Genomic DNA, 22,846 nt, shown 5'->3' with positions numbered 1-22,846 from the left:
TAGATTTTCTTTGTCCAACCTTTTAAACTGGTTATTCTAAAACGGCATGAAAAGATGCCAATTTAGAATAAAGCCCTTAAAAGGAGTTGTTCTGTTAAGAAATCCCTTTTTTTATATACCCTATCAGGAAATAATGGGTAGAGGGGGTCCTTTGTTTAGGATGCTCATCTCTTGGCCAGAGTGGAGAGCATCTCTTGCTCTGGAGAGTCTGTTCAGTCCTGCATTACACAGACAAACCATAGATTTGAGTGGGCACTGTGTAATATTTAATTTCCCCTGTGGTGGTGCTGCAGAGGAAATGAGCACTTGCTGCCAGGTTTCCCCACAGATTACAGCGGATCACTGGGGGGCCCAGCAGGCGGACACGTGATCAGCTTATGGTCAAGGAATCCTTCTAACGAGTAGGGATTGTCCAAAGTGGAGAACACACAGAACTGCGAAGAAGCAGAATACCAACCTGTCCCCTTCTACCATCACTACACCAGGCCACACTTACGGTAAGTCCACACGTAGCGTAAATACTGCGGATTTTCCGTAATGTATTGAATTGCGGAAAATCCGCAGCGTAATACAGTAGCAGCAAAGTGGATGTGATTTGAAAAGATCTTATTCACACGCTGCATTAAAAAAAACGTTCATAAATTGACCTACGGTGCATTTTTATTATTTTTTTTAAAACCACAGCAGGTCAATTCAGGTTGCGGAATCGCTGGTTTTCCCCATTGAAGTCAATGGGTAGGTAAAACCCACAAAAAATAGCAGGTCGCGATTTTTGCCATGAAAAAGTTGCGATCCGCCACAAAGTTCACAACTCAGAAAAGAAAAAACCCTCATACTTACCCATATCTCTCTGCTCTAGCGTCCAGCCCGGCCTCTAGGGAGGACGTTTCATTTCATGGATATATGGTTATGTTACTGTAGTAACAGGGCCTTGTGTAGTTTACTGCATGGGCCCCATTTTGGGCCCCATTTACTACAGTAACTCTTAAAGGAACAGTGTCATAACAAATAATTTTTTTATATGTTAAAGATGTTAGTGCTTTAATAAAAACGTTTATTTTCATTTGTGTGTTTGTGTTTTACTGTTTCTTAACAGACAGGGTGTTGGTGGCGGCAATTGTGGGTCCCGGGGGTAGGGACAACGCCTAAAGGACAGTCCTTCTAAGGATCTATAATAAACTGTATGTGGTGTTACCTGCCTGGAGAAAATGTGTGTTATCTGTAAGTAAGATTCCCAAGACAGCAAGAAGAAACTCCATGGAGAAACCTGTTCAGTAAGGTGGAGGTGGAAACATCAAGACTAACAATATTCTGTTTTTCCACTTTCAGGCAGGTTTCCTGGACAGCCAGTTTAGCATGTCGAACAATTTCTATTAACATGGTAAGACGGAGAATAAGAGCGATCTTTTTCACCAGATACAAAAGTCCTGAAATGATCTATAATTTTAAAAAAAAGGTAAAGGCTTGATGTACAGTATATAGTTTGAGCAGAATCAGATATTTTATGGGTTAGAAGACAGGACCACAGCATGAAGCCTTTACAACAACACAATGCCTATAGCTGTAGGCATTCCGTGTGCCGCTGTATGAGGTCTCTGTATGGTACCATATTACGGAAATATTATCCTCTAAAAGCAGAGAATACCTCCCTAAAAAAACGTGACTAATCGGAAAAAGCAACCCTTTGCCAATCATCAGTGGTCCAATTCCGATACTGCCGTGCACCTTGACCATTCGTCTGCTTCAGAGCCCCATACGCAGTAGGGTTCACCGAACTGTTAGTTTTAGACACACGTCTGGTAGCCCCCTGGTGATTTTCACGGTGAGCTGCTCCACTGTAGCGTGTCGTTCGGCCCTCGCGCACCCTTGTAGCCGACGTTCACCTCTCACATCAATGGCACATGGTGCTCCGCAGTTTTCACGTCTGTTATTCCCAATGGTGCCATTTGTCCACTCACGATACTTTCACCACAGCAGCACGCGAACAGTTCAGACCGCGCTGTTTGAGAAATACTGCCACTTTTGGGCCGAAAGCCAATAATCATCCCTTTTTGCAACTCTGATAAATCACCCCTTTTACCCATGGCAACGAGTGATATATGTTCAGACAGTCTATCGCACACCTTAAACACCCACCAAGCCAGGCCACGACACATCACTTCCTTCATGGGCTACACGCTGTATACGTTGAAAGTAGGAGGTGGTCGTAATAATGTGATTCGACTGTGTACTTCAAGAAGTAATATGTCACTACTTTTTTTACAATGCATATTTTTATGAAATGTTTTAATTCAGCAGCTTATAAGTATGCCTCGTATGAGCTACACAGTGTATTTCCCATTAAAATCAATGGCAAGCAGTTTGCAGGTGTATTTCACGTGTATTTTTCAGAGCGGAATACACCTGTAATTATGCTGTGTGAATATGGCCTAAGGGTGTAAATACGTGTGGCCTCCTGTGATGCCAGCATTGCCTACTATTAATGTTGCAGCAGAAATTCTGGCATATAGAGAAAAGGCCATTGATATTGGTGTGTAGGTGAGATGAAGACTATGTGTAAAATATATGAATAATATACCTCTTGTATACAAGTTTTAAATCCTTCCAGTCCAAAAAGCTGCTTGTCTTAGGACTCCGAGTAAGAATTATGTGCATCAACTCCCGTGTTATCTTGCGTTTCTCTTTCTCGGTCAGCGTCGTATACCATTTCTGCAGTCTCAACTTCCCTTGCCGACTAAACAGAAGCAGGAATCGAATCTACAAGAGGGGCCAGAAAAAAAAAAAAAATAGTCAAAAACATTTCCAACCCCAAAATATAGTTCACAAAAAAACTTTGCAGTTTAATACTTTCAATTACATAAGTCCCACATACAGCAGACAAACTCATAAGGATTATAACAATTCCTACGTGATGATACATTTACTTTTATGTAATCCAAACTAGCACACCTATTTAGCAGCTTGCAAAGCTCCCAAAACCCAAACAAACAAATAGTAGAAATGAGCAAATAGGGGTCCTTTGCCTCCTGGTCCTCCCCATGCGGAGTAGGAATGATGGAAAGGTTTGTCTTGCTCGGTCTCCACTGCACACCGCAGAGGGATTAGTTTCTGTTGCTGCCTTCCGACTTGGGTTGGGAGTGGAGGAAGCGAAAACCAAACTAATGTCTCCAGGGAAATATGTAGAAGGCTCTTTGATATAATTTTAGAATTATTCAAAATTATATTTTTTATCTTTTGCTATATGACACAGGACAAGATCAATATAACATGAGAAGTGTTGGTAATATTTGTTTGTTTTGTATCGTATCTAAAAGTACTCCGCTTTGAAATGGCTCCTACCCACAGTAATAAATCTATTACATAAGCATAGGGTGAGGTAGAAACTCATTATAGAATATTACGACATTACATCGCAAAGGAAACCTCCTATTTCCTTTAGGTGTTTTTTTTTTAGCTGCAGCTATAATTTCTAACTTTTATCCTTGGATTACATGTATGATCATTTTACCAGGCGTTCAGGAGATCCCCTGTGATTTTATAATAACAGCCATTTCATCTATTATTTCTGACAACTGATTTAGTTACAATAAAGAGTTAACAGGTGCCGATTTCGCCACTTTTGTATGTAATTTTTTTTCTCAAGCGATTGTTATAAAACAACGGCACGTGTGAATACAGCCCTAATGTCCTTTTACACGGGCCAATAATTTGGCGTTCCTGATCATTGCCCTGGGCAACGATAAGCCGATGAATCAGCAAACGCTCATTAAATCGGCTGATCGTACTGTTTATGCAGAACAAAATATCATCGTTGTGGGCAGCACATCTCCCTGTGTAAACATTATAAAAAGGTATGGGGACGAGCGATCATAGTAAAAAGTGCTCGTCCCCATACATAGCTGATCATAGCACCTTGTGAAAGAAGGAAACGAGTGCCGATCAACGAGCGGTCTCCTTGATCGGCACTCCTTTGCACGACCCACGTCATGTAAGGTAAGTGAAGTATTTTGCTTCAGTATTTAGAAGCCTTTTATAAGGCTCTGTTCACACCACGTTCAATGTGCACATTGAGAGTATACCCTGAGAGACACTCGTGGAGAAAAACGTTGAATGGGTGTATAGACTGTTTTAAAACCCAACGGATGCCAAAAGGATACGTATACAATGGTATACTTTTTTTTCTCTGTACTGTATAGGAAAGCGCAGCCAGCAGTTGCATATATTGGGAGTTTACATTTGATGCATACATTGCAATATTTTAGCAACGTATACGCTGAACGTAAACATGATGTGAATAGAGAATTATCCAGTATACAATACCACCAAACGAAAGTCAAAAGATAATATAACACAGATATAATGATTAGAAGAATTACTGTCAGGAGTTCAGTTTTCCACAGGATAGGAAGATCCATGGTAACTTCTAATTTTCTTTAATATAAATTGAGGGTATATTATGCTTTATAAGACACGCCTCGGCTGCCGAAGAGCCTCTTTAAAAAAAAAAAATCAAGAAGATCAATCACTGATTGAATTCTTCTTTAAAACAAGGGTCTGCAGTCGATGAGGTATATATATATATATATATATATATATATATATATATATATATATATATATATATATATATATTATTGTACCCTCCCCTACAGTACCAACCACTTCTGCTGGGAGATAGACACCTACAGTTAGGTCCAGAATTATTTGTACAGTGACACAATCTTCATGATTTGGGCTCCGCTGCCACCACATTAGATTTGAAATGAAACAACTGAGATGCAATTGAAGTGTAGACTTTAAGGCTGGGTTCACACGACCTATTTTCAGACGTAAACGAGGCGTATTATGCCTCGTTTTACGTCTGAAAATAGGGCTGCAATACGTCGGCAAACATCTGCCCATTCATTTGAATGGGTTTGCCGACGTACTGTGCAGACGACCTGTCATTTACGCGTCGTCGTTTGACAGCTGTCAAACGACGACGCGTAAATGGACTGCCTCGGCAAAGAAGTGCAGGCCACTTCTTTGCCACGTAATTTGAGCTGTTCTTCATTGAACTCAATGAAGCACAGCTCAAGATTTACGACCGTCTCAGAGCGTCTCAGACGCCTCGTAAACTACGAGGAGGAGCATTTACGTGTGAAACGAGACAGCTGTTAACAGTCTGTCTTTTCACACGTAAATGCCTCTCATCGTGTGAACATACCCTCAGGTTTAATTCAAGAGGTTGAACAAAAATATCCTGTGAAACGTTTAGGAATTGCAACCATTTTTGTACACAGCCTCCTCATTTCAGGGGCTCAAAAGTATTTGGACAAATTAACATTACCATAAATAAAATGTTTTCTTTTTAATACTTTGTAGAGAATCCTTTGCAGGCAATGACTGCCTGAAGTCTGGAACCCATGGACATCACCAAACGCTGGGTTTCCTCCTTTGTGGTGCTTTGCCAGGCCATTACTGCAGCGGTCTTCAGTTTTGCTTGTTTGTGGGTCTTTCTGCCTTAAGTTTTGTCTTAAGCAAGTGAAATGCAGCTCGATCGGGTTGAGATCTGGTGATTGACTCGGCCATTGCAGAATATTCCACTTCTTTACCTTAAAAAACTCCTGGGTTGCTTTCGCAGTATGTTTTGGGTCATTGTCCATCTGTACTGTGAAGCGACGTCCAATCAACCTTGCTGCATTTGGATGAATCTGAGCAGAAACTATATCCCTGAACACTTCAGAATTCATCCGGCTGCTTCTGTCTTCAGTTACATCATTAATAAACACTAGTGACCTAGTGCCTTTGGCAGCCATGCATGCCCATGCCATCACACTGCCTCCACCATGCCATCACACTGCCTCCACCATGTTTTACAGAGGACGTGGTGTGCTTTGGATCATGAGCCGTTCCAAGCCTTCTCAATACTTTCTTCCTCCCATCATTCTGGTACAGGTTGATCTTCGTTTCATGCTGTTCCAGAACTGGGCGGCTTCTTTAGATGTTGTTTTGCAAATTCTAATCCGGCCTTTCTATTTTTGAGGCTGATTAATGGTTTACACCTTGTGGTGAACCCCCTGTATTTGCTCTCATGAAGTCTTCACTTTATGGTGGACTTAGATACTGATACACCTGCTTCCAGGAGAGTGTTCTTCACTTGGGTAGATGTTGTAAAAGGGTTTTTCTTCACCCTGGAAAGGATTCTGCAATCATCCACCACTGTTGTCTTCCATGAACGTCCAGGCCTTTTGGAGTTCACGAGATCACCAGTGCGCTCTTTTTTTTCTAGAATGCACCCAACTGTTTATTTGGCCACTCCTAACATTTGTGTTATCTCTCTGATGGATTTCTTCATTTTTTTCACCCTAACGATGGTCTGTTTCACTTGCATTGGGAGCTCCTTTGACCTCATGTTGTGGGTTCACAGCAACACCTTCCAAATGCAAATGCCACACCTGGAATCAACTCCAGACCTTTTACCTGCCTAATCGATGATGGATTAACGAGGGAATAGCCCATGCAGCCCATTAAATAGCTTTTGAGATAATTGTCCAATTACCTTTGGTCCCTTAAAAAAAGAGGCAGCTACATATTAAAGAGCTGTAATTCCTAAACCCTTCCTCAAATTAGGATGTGAATACCCTCACATTAAAGCTGAGAGTCTGCACTTTAAGCCCATATTGATTATATAACTGTATATTCAATATGTTTTGGTAAACAGCTAAAATGCCAATACTTGTGTCACTGTCCAAATAATTCTGGACCTAACTGTATGTTGTGCTGATGTCAGAACGTGATGATTCAATAAATACTAATTTCAGACAAGTCAATGTAAAATTTATATATTGTGAACTGCAAGCAGAAATAATCCAGTAGTGCAGGAAATCCAAAATGTGTTTTTTATATAACGCAAAACACATTCTGGTCATAAATAGAGGAACCCACTACACGTGACCCAGGCCTGAGTTCACAATGTTGGAAATTGTCCCTTTAAACAAAAACAGAACAAGCTCACAAGTGGATGATCTTATCCTAAGTGTTTATGGAAAAGGAGAATTTAGTGAACACATGAAAGCTTCCAATAACATGTTTTATGTACTAACACGACACGATTACCTATAAACAGATCTAAACAGAACATTGCCTTTTGTGACTTGAGTTGCAAAGTCAGCCAAAGAAGAAGTATAGTAATAATAAAAATTCTAATTATAAAAACATAAAGTAAAACTTCAGACAATATAAAGAACAAGTGCACTCTTATGTGTTTAGTAGAAGTCCCCAAAATCTACGTTATGCATAAACAAGGTGCAGGGTCTTTTTAGGTCATTTTAATTTTAGTTAAAAGTTGCAGAAACGATCCGCCACCATCAAAGAGCGGATGTTGCTCTGCTGGACCGGGCCCCACTCTGTTGAATGGCCAGAATGTAATACTAGATGGGAAATATATGGCCAGCCGCATATAAAAAGTGAGTGGAGCAGTGGCGGACACAGACTGCAAAAGGCCCCTGTGCAGATAATGTGCCAGGGCCCCCCCGCCCCCCCCCCCAATACCGACAAAGTTACCTAAACATATATATGCATATAAAAATAAACCTTACTAATAAAAATTATGAAGGAAGATTTATATTGTACATTTTATTACCAGTTTAGAACACAAGTAACACATTTTTTTCCGGGTTAAATTCTTATCTAAACTAAGTCCCTAAATGTGGGCAAAGAAAATGAAAAACCTATACTCACCTCCTCCGGCGCCTCCGTTCCCCCTCCGCAGCCCCTATCCCTTTCTGTGTTTACAAAGCTGCTGTGGTGACGCGCGGTCGATGGCACATGACCGCTGCAGCCAATCAATGCCCTCAACAGCGATTTGCTGTGGAACTACTGTCCTCAGCAGCACACCAATGAGGAGTTATTGGCAGCAGCGGTCACGTGCCATCGGCAGCGCGTCACCAGTGCAGCCTTGTACACTTGTAACACAGACCGAGACAGGAGGATGGGGGCTGCGGCGGGTGAACGGAGGCGAGGGAGGAGGTGAGTATAGTTTTTTTATTTTCTTTGCCCACATTTAGAGACTTAGGTTAAATTGAATCATTGAATATAACACAAAGCACTCATGCAACTGAGATGCAATAATTTAGATGATCTTATCATGCTTAGCTTACTGCACTGTTACCTATCAAGCAGGACTGAATCTCAAGATATCTACAGAGGGGGCTGTATGGCGTTATCTACAGGGGGGACTGTATGGCGCTATCAACAGAGGGGGCTGTATGGCGTTATCTACAGGGGGGACTGTATGGCGCTATCTACAGAGGGGTCTGTATGGCGCTATCTACAGGGGGGTCTGTATGGCGCTATCTACAGGGGGGACTGTATGGCGCTATCTACAGGGGGGACTGTATGGCGCTATCTACAGGGGGGACTGTATGGCGCTATCTACAGGGGGGACTGTATGGCGCTATCTACAGGGGGGACTGTATGGCGCTATCTACAGGGGGGACTGTATGGCGCTATCTACAGGGGGGACTGTATGGCGCTATCTACAGAGGGGGCTGTATGGCGTTATCTACAGGGGGGCTGTATGGCGTTATCTACAGGGGGCTGTATGGTGTTATCTACAGGGGGGACTTTATGGCGTTATCTACAGTGGGGTCTGTATGGCGTTATCTACAGGGGTTCTGTATGGCGTTCCCTACAGGGGGGGTCTGTAGGGAAAGTCATACAGCCCCCCCCTGTAGGGAACGCCATACAGACCCCCCTTTAGGGAACGCCATACAGACCCCCCTGTAGGGAACGCTATACAGCCCCCCCTGTAGGGAACGCTATACAGCCCCCCCTGTAGGGAACGCCTTACAGCCCCCCCCTGTAGGGAACGCTATACAGCCCCCCCCCTGTAGGGAACGCTATACAGCCCCCCCCCTGTAGGGAACGCCATACACCCCCAATCACTCAAAAAAATGCGACCTACAGTGTGAAAAGACAAAAGACATGTATCCCCTATCCACAGGATAGGGGATACATGTGTGATCGCTGGCATTGATAGGGAGAGCGGGGGACCGAAAGTCCCCCGAAGTTCTCCATCACTCACCTCTGACTTCCGGTGTCTGCGCAGCTCAAGTGTGACCGGCGCTCCATTCATTTCTACGGAGCTGCCGACACAGACCCCGGAAGTCCGAGGTTTGTGATGGAGAACTTCAGGGGACTTTCGGTCCCCCGTTCTCCCTATCAATGCCAGCGATCACACACGTATCCCCTATCCTGTGGATAGGGGATACATGTCTTATGTTTAATGGCAGAGCGGGGAGATACTCCCTGCTCTGCCGTAGTGTTCCGTGGCATCGCGCTGTAGCAGCCATAGCGGCAGCTAGCGGAGATTCCGGCCAAGGTGGGGGCCCGTGCCGGCAGGTGACGCGGGCCCCCTCATGCCGCGGCCCCGTAGCAGCCGCTACGGCTGCTATAGCAGTAGTTACGCCCCTGTGTTAGGGGGAGTTCACACTGAGGTTTTTTTCGCGAAAAACGTCAGAAAGTGCCTCCCATTGAAATCCATGAAATTTTTCCTGCGAGCAGTAAAAACCGCATGCGGGAAAAAGAAGCGCAATGCCCTTTCTTCGGGCGTTTCTGTCTCTGACTTCCCATTGACAACAATGGCAGGCAGAAAATGCGTTTTTTGCTGCGTTTCCCTGCCCACGGCCCGATGGCCGAAAAACGCCACAAAAAAACGCAATGAAAAACGCGGGAAGTGTTCTACCGGCAGGTCAAAATATGCCTCAAAATTCCGGAAGGAATTATGAGGCAGATTTTTCTACATAAAAACTTCTCCCTTCTGACATGAACTTTTTAACTTCATCTACCTGTCCTCTGCAGTCTGCACGTCCTCCACTCGTCCTGTGTCTGTCCTCCGCTCATCCTATGAGTTCTCCGGCAGTCCTGACTGTACTGTCCAGCCGCCCGAAGTCTTACGTCGCACCGCCCCCTGTCCTCTCCCCTGCCTGAGCGCTCCTCCTACCACCAGCATCGCCGTCCTGTCCTATTCATCTGTGCCAGATTGGCAGTGCAGTGTAGCGGCTATCACCGGGCCCGGGCACCCGCCCCCTCCCTCCCGATTGGTAGTGCAGTGTGGCGGCTATCACCGGGCCCCCGCCCCCTCCCTCCCCTCATGCCTAGTGTTGTGATGCTACTAGGCATGAGGGGGCCCGTGCCGCCAGGCCTGGTACATAAAATGTAATGTGCCTGTCAGGGCGACACGGGCCCCCCCATGCCGCGGGCCCCGTAGCAGCTGCTACGGCTGCTACTGTGGTAGTTACGCCACTGAACGGGCCCCCTTCCCACGCGGGGCCCTTGTGCAGCTGCACCGGCTGCACATGCGGTATGTCCGCCCCTGGAGTGGAGCTTAATTAAACCGGCGGGTCTTCCGCTGCCTAAAAATTGACAGAAATTTGCATACATTATAGTGCAAATCTTCGCCAGCTTGCAGCTGGCGTAGATTTGGCTTTCTCGCACAGATGGCCAGAGATTTGCCCAATTTATTAAGATTCGTGTGCCTCTTACATACTTACATGGGTTGAAAAAAGACATAGGTCCATCAAGTTCAACCTCTCTCAATAAATTACCCGTCATTCATTGCTTGATTAATTATAACACTCAACGCCATTTGTCAATAAATAAGCATCTAGGCTTAATAAATGAAGCGCACTTTAGATTAAGACTGGTTTATGAAATGGCAGTCTTAATAAGATCCCCTCAAAGTGGCTATTTCCACTGCAGAAGGAATAGATTGTTGATCATTACTATAGACTATGGCTGGGCAATTAAATAAGAACAAAAAATTAAACTGAAATTCAGCGCAGAGGTCATCTTGCGCATTTTGTTTTTTCCCTGCTCTAATATTCACTTTATAATGCTGGCCACGCACGGCTCAGTGCAGACAGGCGCGATGAGGTCACTGCCTCGCGCCTGCCTGCGCTGAGCTGTGAGTGGCTCAGCACAAATATATTAGGTCCGCTGCACTTCTGTCATATAATGGCGTTTCAGGCAGCTTATTGGTCCATGGAGCCCTCAATGCCCACCTCATTTATTTCTTGTTTGGCCTCAATGCCCGCCCCAATGGTATATACACGAATGATGTGGGTTATATACAGGGATGATGGAGATCCCTGTATATAACCACGGTCATTCTTGTATATAACCCCCATCATCCCCGTATATAACCCCCATCAAGCCTGTATACAGGGATGATGGGTGTTATATACAGGAATTATGAAGGTAATATACAGAGATGATGATGGTAATATACAGGGACTCCCATCATCCCTGTATAAACCAGGTCAGCCATCAGCGCTGTATATAAGCCCCATCATCAGTGTATATACCAGGTCAGCCATCATCCCTGTATATAACCCCCATCATCCCTTTATATAACCTCTATCAACCGTGTATCTACCATCTCCTCCACTCGTCATTGGAACAGGGTTAGGCGAGTATGTATTTTATTATTAGCCACTATTGGGGCTGTGTGGGAGTATTATACTGTGTGGTGGGCAGCTATAGGGACATTATGCTGTGTAAGGGGCAGTGTCGGAGGGGTATACTATATACAGTAGTATACAGCAAGCTCAGGGGATCTATATTAATTAAATAATGTGGCATGCAAATAGAGGGTGTGGCATGCAAAAACAGGTGTGGCCTAAAAATCATTTATTAATCGTAATCGAGGTTACATGTTCAATAATTGTGATTTTGATCATAATCGCCCAGCCGTACTACAGGCACTGAGGGTATGTTCACACGTAGTGACCAAAAAAGTCTGAAAATACCGAGCTGTTTTCAGGCAAAAACAGCTCCTGATTTTCAGATGTTTTTTTAACAACTCGCGTTTTTCGCAGCGTTTTTTACGGCCTTTTTTGGAGCTGTTTTTCAATGGAGTCAATGAAAACGCCTCCAAAAACGTCCCAAGAAGTGCCCTGCACTTCTTTTGATGAGCCGTCATTTTACGTGCCATATTTTCACAGCGACGCGTAAAATAAAGGCTCATGGGAACAGAACATCGTAATTCCCATTGAAAGCAATGGGCAGATGTTTGTAGGCGTATTAGAGGCGTTTTTTCAGGCTTAATTCGAGTCGTAAAACGCCTCGAATTACGTCTGAAAACAGTGCGTGTGAACATACCCTCGTGTGTGTATTCATAATATATACACACACACATATACTGAGCCAAACATGCGTCTACAACGGGAATGGGTGCCTTGGGGGCACTTCTTTAATATAGTCTTTGTTTGAGCTCATGCCCGAATGCCCTCTACCTCTTCCTCCAACCACTTTATTAGTAGATTTCCCTGACTGATCACTGAACTCTGTGTAGCCAACAGGTTTTACGTTTAAAAAAAAAACAAAAACACTTTTTGGCCGTTTTTTGCATTTGGTTACTCTGCATGCAGAGTCCTTAACTTGCCATAATCACCCATTAAACCCCATCAGGAGCAGAAAATGCAACGACCTATTTAAACAATAACTTTAGCTCAGACCTACCCAAAAAGTGGCATAACTATTAGAAAGTGGCATAAAGAACAATATCCTTATTACTATCACAATTGAGAGGACAATCTTATAATAGAGAAGAAGGAGACAATTCAAATGACTGGTTTTCAGATCTCTGCCACGGATAATTGAGGCAAATCCGTTAAAACAAAATAATAGGAAACCGCTACTCTTTAAGGAAAAGCCAACAACGTGCCAGCTATGAAAGAACAAGCAGGAGCACAGCACGCAGTGGGTGTAAGCGCATCACCAAATACATTTTTTTTTACATGACACACTGAGAACAAAAATAATCTGAAATATTTATGATTTATTCAGAACTAATTCCAGTTGCCCCATGAATCTATCAGCCTGTGTCTACTGAATGATTCTCAAGGTAAGCACAAAGACCTGGAAATCCCCAGACAGAACTGGAACAATTCCACAGCTAAAGAATCAGCTAACAATATGAGATCATAAGGGAAATGTCTTAGGGTATGTGCACACACACTAATTACGTCTGTAATTGACGGACGTATTTCGGCCGCAAGTCCCGGACCGAACACAGTGCAGGGAGCCGGGCTCCTAGCATCATACTTATGTACGATGCTAGGAGTCCCTGCCTCGCTGCCGGACAACTGTCCCGTACTGGAATCATGTTTTCAGTACGGGACAGTTGTCCTGCAGCGAGGCAGGGACTCCTAGCATCTTACATAAGTATGATGCTAGGAGCCCGGCTCCCTGCACTGTGTTCGGTCCGGGACTTGCGGCCGAAATACGTCCGTCAATTACGGACGTAATTGGCGCTGCTAATCATTGGAGTCAATGAATAACGGCTCCAATTACGCCCAAAGAAGTGACAGGTCACTTCTTTGACGCGGGCGTCTATTTACGCACCGTCTTTTGACAGTGGCGTGTAAATATACGCCTCGTGTGAACAGACAAACGTCAGCCCATTGCATTCAATGGGCAGATGTTTGTCAGCGCTATCGAGGCGCTTTTTTTGGACGTAATTCGGGGCAAAAACGCCCGAATTACGTCCGTAATTAGTGCGTGTGAACATACCCTGAGAAATACACAGGCTGTTTCTGGGACTCTTAGGCTATGTTCACACGGGGTCTTTTGCCGAGTTTTTTGACGCGGAAACCGCGTCGCAAAACTCGGCAGAAACGGCCCGAGAACGCCTCCCATTGATTTCAATGGGAGGCGTCGGCGTCTTTTTCCCGCGAGCAGTAAAACTGCCTCGCGGGAAAAAGAAGCGACATGCCCTATCTTCGGGCGCTTCCGCCTCCGACCTCCCATTGACTTCAATGGGAGGCAGGAGAAAGCGTGTTTTCTGCCCGCGGCGCTCAATGGCCGCGGGCGAAAAACGGCGCGATCATTGCTATTCACACGGAGTATTTTGGGGGAGGAATATCTGCCTCAAAATTCCGTTTGGAGCTTTGAGGCAGATATTCCTCCCCCAAAATACTCCGTGTGAACATAGCCTTAGGGTATGTTCACACGTTTAGCAAAAAACTTCTGAAAATACAGAGCGGTTTTCAAGGGAAAACAGATCCTGATTTTCAGAAGTTTTTTAAGCCACTCGCAGTTTTCGATTTCCAAAAACGGCTCAAGAAGTGACATGCACTTCTTTTTCACTGGCGTTTTTTTACATGCCGTTTTTGGAAAACGAGACGTAAAAAAACGCCCCATCGGCACAGAACGCCGTACTTCCCATTGAAATCAATGGGCAGATGTTTGGAGGCGTTCTGCTTCCGTTTTTTCAGGCATTTTTCGAGGCGTAATTGCCCCGAAATACGGCTGAAAACACTTTGTGTGAACATACCCTTATAGTCATGGATGGAGAGAGCCACACACGTGTGTAGCCAGTTCTCCGCTTCATTTCTTCCTGTATATGGCCGGAGGTTTGCCGAACAGGGGTCAGAGTTCCCCCACCTTTAGATATTTATAGCATTTCCACAGGATGTGCCATAGATAAAAGTGAGAAAATCCATTTGAAGGGGTGTCCAATCTGGCCATATGCCCTATTATCTCAAAATGAGTACAACACAAGTAACCGAAAGAATTTGCCAATTTAGGGGTTATCCGGGGAAAAAAAATTTTTTATTTAATTTACATTTTAATTTGAAAAGAAGTCACTTACATTACTTTCATTTTTAATTCTGTACTGAATTGTTCAGTTCAAACCCGGTGAATTAGTGCCGAAAGCCCTGTCGTTTTCCTTATATTGAAGATGCGCCGACACGGCCCCACGTGACTGAGGGATTGCTTCCTGTGCTCTTCATGTCGGTGTGTTATCAAGCGCCTAACCGCAAAGGGGCTGTCACAGTGCCTATCGCTGGAGTCCCCGAGCAGAGCATCAGCTGATGCTCTGCTCGGGGACTCCGGTGTAATGTCCGTGGCTGCGGGCTGTCAGCTCCAACCTCCCCCTGACAGCTGCAGCCACGAGTCGGCAAGCGCTGGCCCCAGTCTCCTCCTCAGGAGACGCCAGCGTTCGCGTCCACTCACCTCAGCCGGATCCCGTTGATGAACTTTAACCCGTGAGTACCCTGGACTATAAGGGTATGTGCACACACACTAATTACGTCCGTAATTGACGGACGTATTTCGGCCGCAAGTCCCGGACCGAACGCAGTGCAGGGAGCCGGGCTCCTAGCATCATACTTATGTACGATGCTAGGAGTCCCTGCCTCGCTGCAGGACAACTGTCACGTACTGAAAACATGATTACAGTACGGGACAGTTGTCCGGCAGCGAGGCAGGGACTCCTAGCGTCGTACATAACTATGATGCTAGGAGCCCGGCTCCCTGCACTGAGTTCGGTCCGGAACGTGCGGCCGAAATACGTCCGTATATTACGGACGTAATTAGTGTGTGTGCACATACCCTAAGAGGGGTCCAGCCCCCTAGTTCTATGCCTGAGCATTGTTGTGTTCCCTAGTTTGTTTATGTCATGGCCTCCTAGTGTGTTTCCTGTTCCAGTCCCTTTACCTATACCTGTTTCCAGTTCCTGTTCCTAGCAATCCATACATTCCTGGTCGAGCACAATGATGTGCCAAAGTTGTGCCGTGTTGTATCCACGTCTGACCTGCTTCAGCTCGCCTGACGTCCGCCTGCTACCTAGTCCCAGCCGAGCCTGCCCTGCCGCTGTCTGAGCTGCCACAGGTACCTATAGACTCTCACCTGCTCCCTGTTGGCCAGCTGCCTTACCGTCAAGGCGGTACGACCCAGTGGGTCCACAGACCCTTCGTGACATCCTGCTCCTGACAGTGACATCGGGAGCAGTGCTGGAGTCCCGGGCAGAGTGTTGCCAGTCCCTTGTGGTCATGTGCTTAATAACACATTAACATGAAAAACACAGGAAGCAAGCCCTCAGTCACGTGGTGCCGTGCCGGCACGCCACATTCCCTTCATTGTTTACCCATGCACAGCGCCCTACATTTGGCCGAGGCTGAGCCTGGTACTGCAGCACACACAGCTTCATCTCATTCGAGTGAATGGGACTGAGCTGGCTAAGCAATACATGGAACACAGAGCTCGGGGGTGACAATTTCAGACGCTGATTTGGTCTCCAACCACATCGGTTTACACTGCTGCTGCCAGATGAGCAGCCCAGCCAATCATGGGCCACTGCAGTGGTGTGACATCCATAGTGACGTAACTACAGCGGGCGAGGACTGGCCAGCCACTTACATTACATCCCTATGGACAACACATCATCACATATGAGTGTAAACAGAAATGACACGAAACAGTGACGAATTATAAAGAAACTAATAGGATTGTGTAATCCCTATGTATGTAAACAATGAATGCTTCTGTTCACTGACAAAGAAGAAATCTAAAAAAAATGATGACAATTAAAAAAAACAAAAAAGGATAATAGAAAGTTTATATTTTTCTTATTATACAATAAATAAGCTTTATTTCAATAAACCTGAAAATGGGTAAGAAAATGAAGTGAATGGATGTAACGGATACCAATTTTCATCTCCATCAAAATCCATTAGTCAGGCTTCGTTCACATTTGGGTCAGAGGCTCAGTTTGGTAACGCAGTCGTAAATTCTGTCAGATTTGATAAAAGAAATACATGCACTACAATGGAACCCTGATGAACCCCATGGCACGTTTATAGGGTTCATCAAGCGCCGTTGGGATCCACATTTGTTTGGCAGAATGTTGTGGCTTCATTTATAAAAGAAGCCTAAACCAAATAAACGTATTGAATTGCAAGTGGGCTAGCAAAAGTGATACTGACAAGGTGAAGCCATCAAAAACAACGATGCTTTGCCTGGCTCATAGTCAAGTCACTAGGATTATTCTAAATTTGCTTTATATGAAGCCTGCCTAACGTCAACATCCTAGTAGAATAGATCACCCAGCATGGGGTTTGCCCCAGGACACTTCAGCTCTACCACAAGAAGCTTAGAAGACATATAGAAGAAAGGCCATTTCCTAATAGTTTATTGCTGAGTCCCTCATCTCAGCTGCAATTTTTAGATTTTCATATAAAAGAAAGAAAAACAGAGATAAGGAATAATCTGATAAATGTAACAAACGAATATGGTCACGAGGAAACACTGGGTATGTAACAAACTGGCACGTGCTGATAAAATCCCTATAGCATGAACTTGTATTAAATACTCATTGGGCCTCCGTGCGGCATCATATTCTCCACTACAAGCAATGTGTCCAGGGAAAATACCTGCGTAATACAGAATCCCATAAAATTAGAGGCTATAATGGGCGTCATATTACAGATCTGTTGAATACGAATAAGGGTGCAGTCACACAAGGCAGATTTTGTTGCAGAAATTTTCTGCGACTAAATATCAGTTCCATTCATCTGAATGGGATTATTTCTGCAGCAGGTGTATGGATTTCTGCAAGTTCCATTCAGACAAATCAAAGTAATTTTCAAAAGCAGAAAATTTCTACAACAAAATCTAAGGCCAGGAAAAAAAAACACACACAAAAACACACACACACACACACACACACACACACACACACACACTTTTGATGATGTTTTTGGCTTATTTATTTTTTTTAGCCAAACTCAGAAGTGGACACAAAAGAAAAGAGATGCATCAGTCTTTCCTTTATACTTTTTCTTCCTTTTAAATCACTTCTGGCTTTGGCTGAAAAAACAAAGTCAAAAATTGACTCAAAAACTGCATCAAAACCGTTTGTGTGACTGCACCCTTATACTGGTGTGTTCATGAGCCATCACTAAATCTGGCTATGAGCACAAAGATTCATCCTGACCACAGGAACATACCAATACGTATGCATGGCTGAAGCCCAGGGCTACACCTAGACTTTTTGTAGCGCTACTGATTGATTTTAACTCTTGAGTCACAGCTGAAATCCAAATAAGTACATTGAGTTGCATGCAATGTTGTGGACTGCAGCTGTCACTCAATAGTTAAAATCAATCTGTAACACTACAAAAAGTCTAGGTGTAGCCCTGGCCTTACTTGACTTCTGACCATGCCGGCAATAACGGAGGCTCCCGGGAGAGCCCGCTATGTGTGCTTACATAGTAAAAGAGCAGCATGAATAATGGTACATCCTAACCCTGGGAGAGCAGCTTGTTCGTAGCTGGAAGTTGTCTCAGTGTATAACTTTGCTTGAGAAAGGTCCTGATGGACTGAAACGTTGCACGGGTGAATAAAGCTGCTCTTCATTCTGGAAGTGCTGCCTCCCTGTCTTTTCTTCTAGTGTATAACTTGTCACTATATAAATAGTTTACCATAAATTAATAGTTATTATAGCAAAACCAGTATAATTTAATATTTGTATTGGTCCACATGGGAAATCCTTGACCATTATTGCTAAAGCACACGAGCAGTGGTGACAACTAGCAATAAGAAAAAAGAGTAAAGCATGTCCAATTTATTGCAAGTCTAATGCGCCTACTGATGGAAGGGACATTATAGACGGCCTTGTCACCAGTTATCGGCAGCAGTAATAATGATCAGCTGAACGATCACCATCATGATTTTCCTGTAGTTCTACATCTATTTTATAACCGGGAACAGTCAGACAAAGCAGGGGATTATATTCCCTCCACTGCTCTGCAGATCTGTCAGTATTCTGATTACAGCAGTCTGTATTCTTCATGTAATGCAGCAGACACAGGAGGGACTGTTGACAAGATATTGACAAGTTATGGGGGGGGGGGTTTGCTTTCTTCAGCTATTTCACTGCTTTACTATCAGAGAACTTCCACTTATAAATAGTTTGTAAACTTTGCTTCAATGTATACACTTCCCTAGTATAGAAATATATGGACATCTTGACTTGCCAATAGATGTGCTGACATTCCTACAGGTGATTACAGGGATAAGTGAAAGGAAGCTCTCTCCAGTGACACCCGGGCTGCCCCCTCTATACAGTGCGGTCTGGTGATCACAGTGTTAATATTCAGACCCAGAAGTCTCATTCACCCTTTCCACTACCCATGACGACTCCCTGTGACAGGCAGAGAGCTAGACTGAGCTGTCAGCAGCATGCTTGCTCTAATAACAGCCGGGACAGGTGCCCTCATCTAGTCACCGAGCACCCAATAATAACCACCTACGTGACCAGCCCGCCGCTCTCCCTGCACCTCACCCCCGATCTCCCCTCTTACCATTTCTGTTCCGGCGGAAAAGGAAGACACAGGTGACAACGACAGAGGTGATACTGGAACAAACACTTCACCGGCGGCGCCCCGCCCATCAATACACCTGCCGTGAATTTAACCACGCCCCGTTGCCTTTGTCACGCCCAATACAACCGCCTACTGATTCAGTGACCCTAGCAACCACTCGCACTGCATATCAGAAGCTCCTAGCAACAAGGTCACCCGACCGCGCCCTCATTCCCCGCCTAACGACACCCACTTCCTTGTACCAGGCACGTATGTGCACGGCCGCTCCCGCTGGGGTCACTCGCTGCCGGGCTGCCACTACTTCATAGCGCTGGTGACATGTATACAATGTAGATGTAGCAGAGATGAGTTAGTAATTTAACACAATTCATACTCAACTCACTTTGTGTTATCTGTGGTTTGTCATAGGATGTAAAAACGACATTATATTGAGGTAAATAAAGTTCGTGGCTTTAAAAATTACAAATAATCGCTTCAAGCAGGCCACGCACATTTCACCCATTTATGCACAATTATTGCAACAACCCCTGTCAGGCTGAGGACACGCGGTCGCCACTCCCTCCTGAACACCCCCCCCCCCCCCCCCTGATTTACTGGTAAAATGTAGTATTGTGATCACAATATGTGTTTAAGGCTCAGTTCACATGAGATCCATTTTCAAACTGATACGTCGAATCCTGACTGACCCCATTGACTATAATGGGGGCCATCTGGGCTCCAGTTTTTTTGGCGGAAAGAATAGTGTTTCAGACTGTGCTCTGCTTTCTGTTGAGAATACCGAAAACTAGACGTACCCCATTAACTCTAGTGGGAACCTAAGAGCCACTCGTTCTTCACCACCCCTCTCATTTTTGTGGTGTTTTGCTCCACAGCGTCTTCAAAGGGAGAACAAGGTAGGGTGAAAAAAAAAACCCTGTAAAATGGCATTAACCCCTTAAGGACGCAGCCTAGTTTTGGCCTTAAAGAGGCTCTGTCACCAGATTTTGCAACCCCTATCTGCTATTGCAGCAGATCGGCGCTGCAATGTAGATTACAGTAACGTTTTTATTTTTAAAAAACGAGCATTTTTGGCCAAGTTATGACCATTTTTGTATTTATGCAAATGAGGCTTGCAAAAGTCCAAGTGGGCGTGTTTAAAAGTAAAAGTACAACTGGGCGTGTATTATGTGCGTACATCGGGGCGTTTTTAATACTTTTACTATCTGGGCGTTGTGTATAGAAGTGTCATCCACTTCTCTTCAGAGCGCCCAGCTTCTGGCAGTGCAGACACAGCCGTGTTCTCGAGAGATCTAACGCCGATGCTGCTGCAGAATCAACTGTAGCCTCTGGTGCTGACACGATGCAGGACCTGGGGCAGGAAGTGAGTGACGACACAGCGGGATCTCTCGAGAACACGGCTGTGTCTGCACTGCCAGAAGCTGGGCGTTGTGAAGAGAAGTGGATGATACTTCTATACACAACGCCCAGCTAGTAAAAGAAGTAAAAACGCCCCGATGTACGCACATAATACACGCCCACTTGGACTTTTACTTTAAACACGCCCACTTGGACTTTTGCAAGCCTCATTTGCATAAATACAAAAATGGTCATAACTTGGCCAAAAATGCTCGTTTTTAAAAAATAAAAACGTTACTCTTATCTACATTGCAGCGCCGATCCGCTGCAATAGCAGATAGGGGTTGCAAAATCTGGTGACAGAGCCTCTTTAAAGGAACAGTGTCATCACAAATTATTTTTTTATATGTTAAAGATGTTAGTGCTTTATTAAAAACGTTTATATTCATTTGTGTGTTTGTGTTTTACTTTTTCTTATTTTTACACTTTTTCTTCCCTATGGGGGCTGCCATTTTTTGTTCCATTTCTGTGTGTGTCGATTAACGACACATACAGACATGGAATACGGCAGCCACAGTCCCATAGGGACTGCGAACGGCTCCCGTCCCATTGACTGCAGTGTACGGCGTCTGTGTGGGAACTGCGCATGCGCAGCACCCACACAGTCCTATTCGAAATTGGCGCCGTCCGGCGCCATTTTCCTGTGGACCGGAAGTCGCGGCCGGACAGTAATATTACTACTTCCGGTCGCGGCTTCCGGATTTGTGCACTTGCACCAGCGGCAGCAAACGGAGCGGACGGGCCGGAGGGAGCCGCGGCGGCAGGAGCAGGTAAGAGATTTCAATGTATGTTCGTGTTTGTGTGTGTTTACTACTGTATGTAAACCTACTACACTGTGGGTTAGCTCAAAAAATGGCGACACACAGTGTAGGAGGTTACATCGTTCAAACCCCTCGTTTATCCCGGCACTAGCCAGGATAAAGGAGGGGGGGATGCTGAGAGCTCACTAGAGCGAGGGCTTTTAACCCAATGTTGCAATGCTGCAATTTTGGGAACAGCTCCATCTAGTGACCAAAAATGGGTAGTATTATAAATTAGAAATAATTTATAATATTTCCTGGACTCGTGCAAAAAAATAAAAAAAATTTGAACAATGTTTAATCACCCACACACTAAATGTTTAATTTTTAAAAAAAAAAAACATGTTTTTCTGGCAACACATTCCCTTTAAGGCTCAGAGCCCATTTTTGAAATCTGACATATTTCACTTTATGTGGTAATAACGTCGGAATGCTTAAACCTACCCAAGCGATTCTGAGATGGTTTTCTCGTGACACTTTGGGCTTCATGTTCGTGGTAAAATTTGGTCGATATATTCAGTGTTTATTGGTGAAAAATTGCAAAATGTAGAGAAAATTTAGAAAAAATAGAATTTTTCAGAATTTAAATGCATCCGCTTGTAAAACAGACGGTTATACCACCCAAAATAGTTACTAGTTCACATTTCCCATATGTCTACTTTGGATTGGCATCGTTTTTTGAACATTCTTTTATTTTTCTTGGACGTTACAAGGCTTAGAACATAAACAGCAATTTCTCATATTTTTAAGAAAATTTCAAAAGCCTTTTTTTTAAGGTACCCGTTCAGTTCTGAAGTGGCTTTGAGGGGCCTATGTATTAGAACCCCCCATAAAACACCCCATTTTAAAAACTAGACCCCTTAAAGTATTCAAAACAGCATTTAGAAAGTTTTTTAACCCTTCAGGCGTTTCACAGGAATTAAAGCAAAGTGGAGGTGAAATTTGCAAATTTCATTTTTCTTGCTGAATTTCAATTGTATTCATTTTTTTTTCTGTAACACAGAAGGTTTTACCAGAGAAACACTACTAAATATGTATTGTCCAGATTCTGCAGTTTTTAGAAATGTCCCACATGTGTCTCTAGTGCGCTCATGGACTAAAACACAAGCCCTAGAAGCAAAGAAGCACCTAGTGCATTTTGAGGCCTCTTTTTTATTAGAATATATTTTAGGCAGCATGCCAGGTTTGAAGAGGTGTTGAGGTGCCAAAACGGTAGGAATCCCCCAAAAATGACCCCATTTTGCAAACTACACCCCTCAAGGAATTCATTTATGGTGGTTGTTATCATTTTGACCGCACAGTTTTTTCACAGCACCTATTTGAATTGGGCTGTGAAATTTAAAAAATTTCATTTTTTCCAATAAGATGTCATTTGTGATCAAAATTTCTTATTTTCACAGGGAACAAAATACCCCATTTTGTTGCCCAATTTGTCCTGAGTGTGGCAATACCCCATTTGTGGTGATAAACTGCCGTTTGGGCACCCTCAATGTGGCT

At 44.2% G+C, this 22,846-nt stretch overlaps 1 protein-coding gene across 2 annotated transcripts in view; it reads right to left on the bottom strand.

Annotated features, from left to right (window-relative positions):
* AP1S3 (adaptor related protein complex 1 subunit sigma 3) overlaps positions 1 to 19,359 on the bottom strand; it is a 43,572-nt gene extending 24,213 nt beyond the window's left edge. Inside the window, exons 1-2 of one of the 2 annotated variants that reach the window (XM_075863969.1) lie at positions 19,134 to 19,359; positions 2,579 to 2,757 (exon numbers count right to left, since the gene is read on the bottom strand). In XM_075863969.1, the coding sequence (XP_075720084.1) occupies positions 2,579 to 2,757; positions 19,134 to 19,136 (182 nt within the window). In that variant the 5' untranslated portion in view covers positions 19,137 to 19,359. The remainder of the gene's footprint in view (positions 1 to 2,578; positions 2,758 to 19,133) is intronic. The other variant, XM_075863968.1, reaches the window with a different exon arrangement.
* Positions 19,360 to 22,846: the final 3,487 nt, after the last annotated feature.

This window comes from Rhinoderma darwinii, chromosome 4 (assembly GCF_050947455.1).
Source record: "Rhinoderma darwinii isolate aRhiDar2 chromosome 4, aRhiDar2.hap1, whole genome shotgun sequence".
In the NCBI taxonomy this organism is placed as follows: domain Eukaryota; kingdom Metazoa; phylum Chordata; class Amphibia; order Anura; family Rhinodermatidae; genus Rhinoderma; species Rhinoderma darwinii.
Note: the sequence above shows the minus strand (reverse complement) of the source record. Positions and strands in the feature narration are given on the sequence as shown.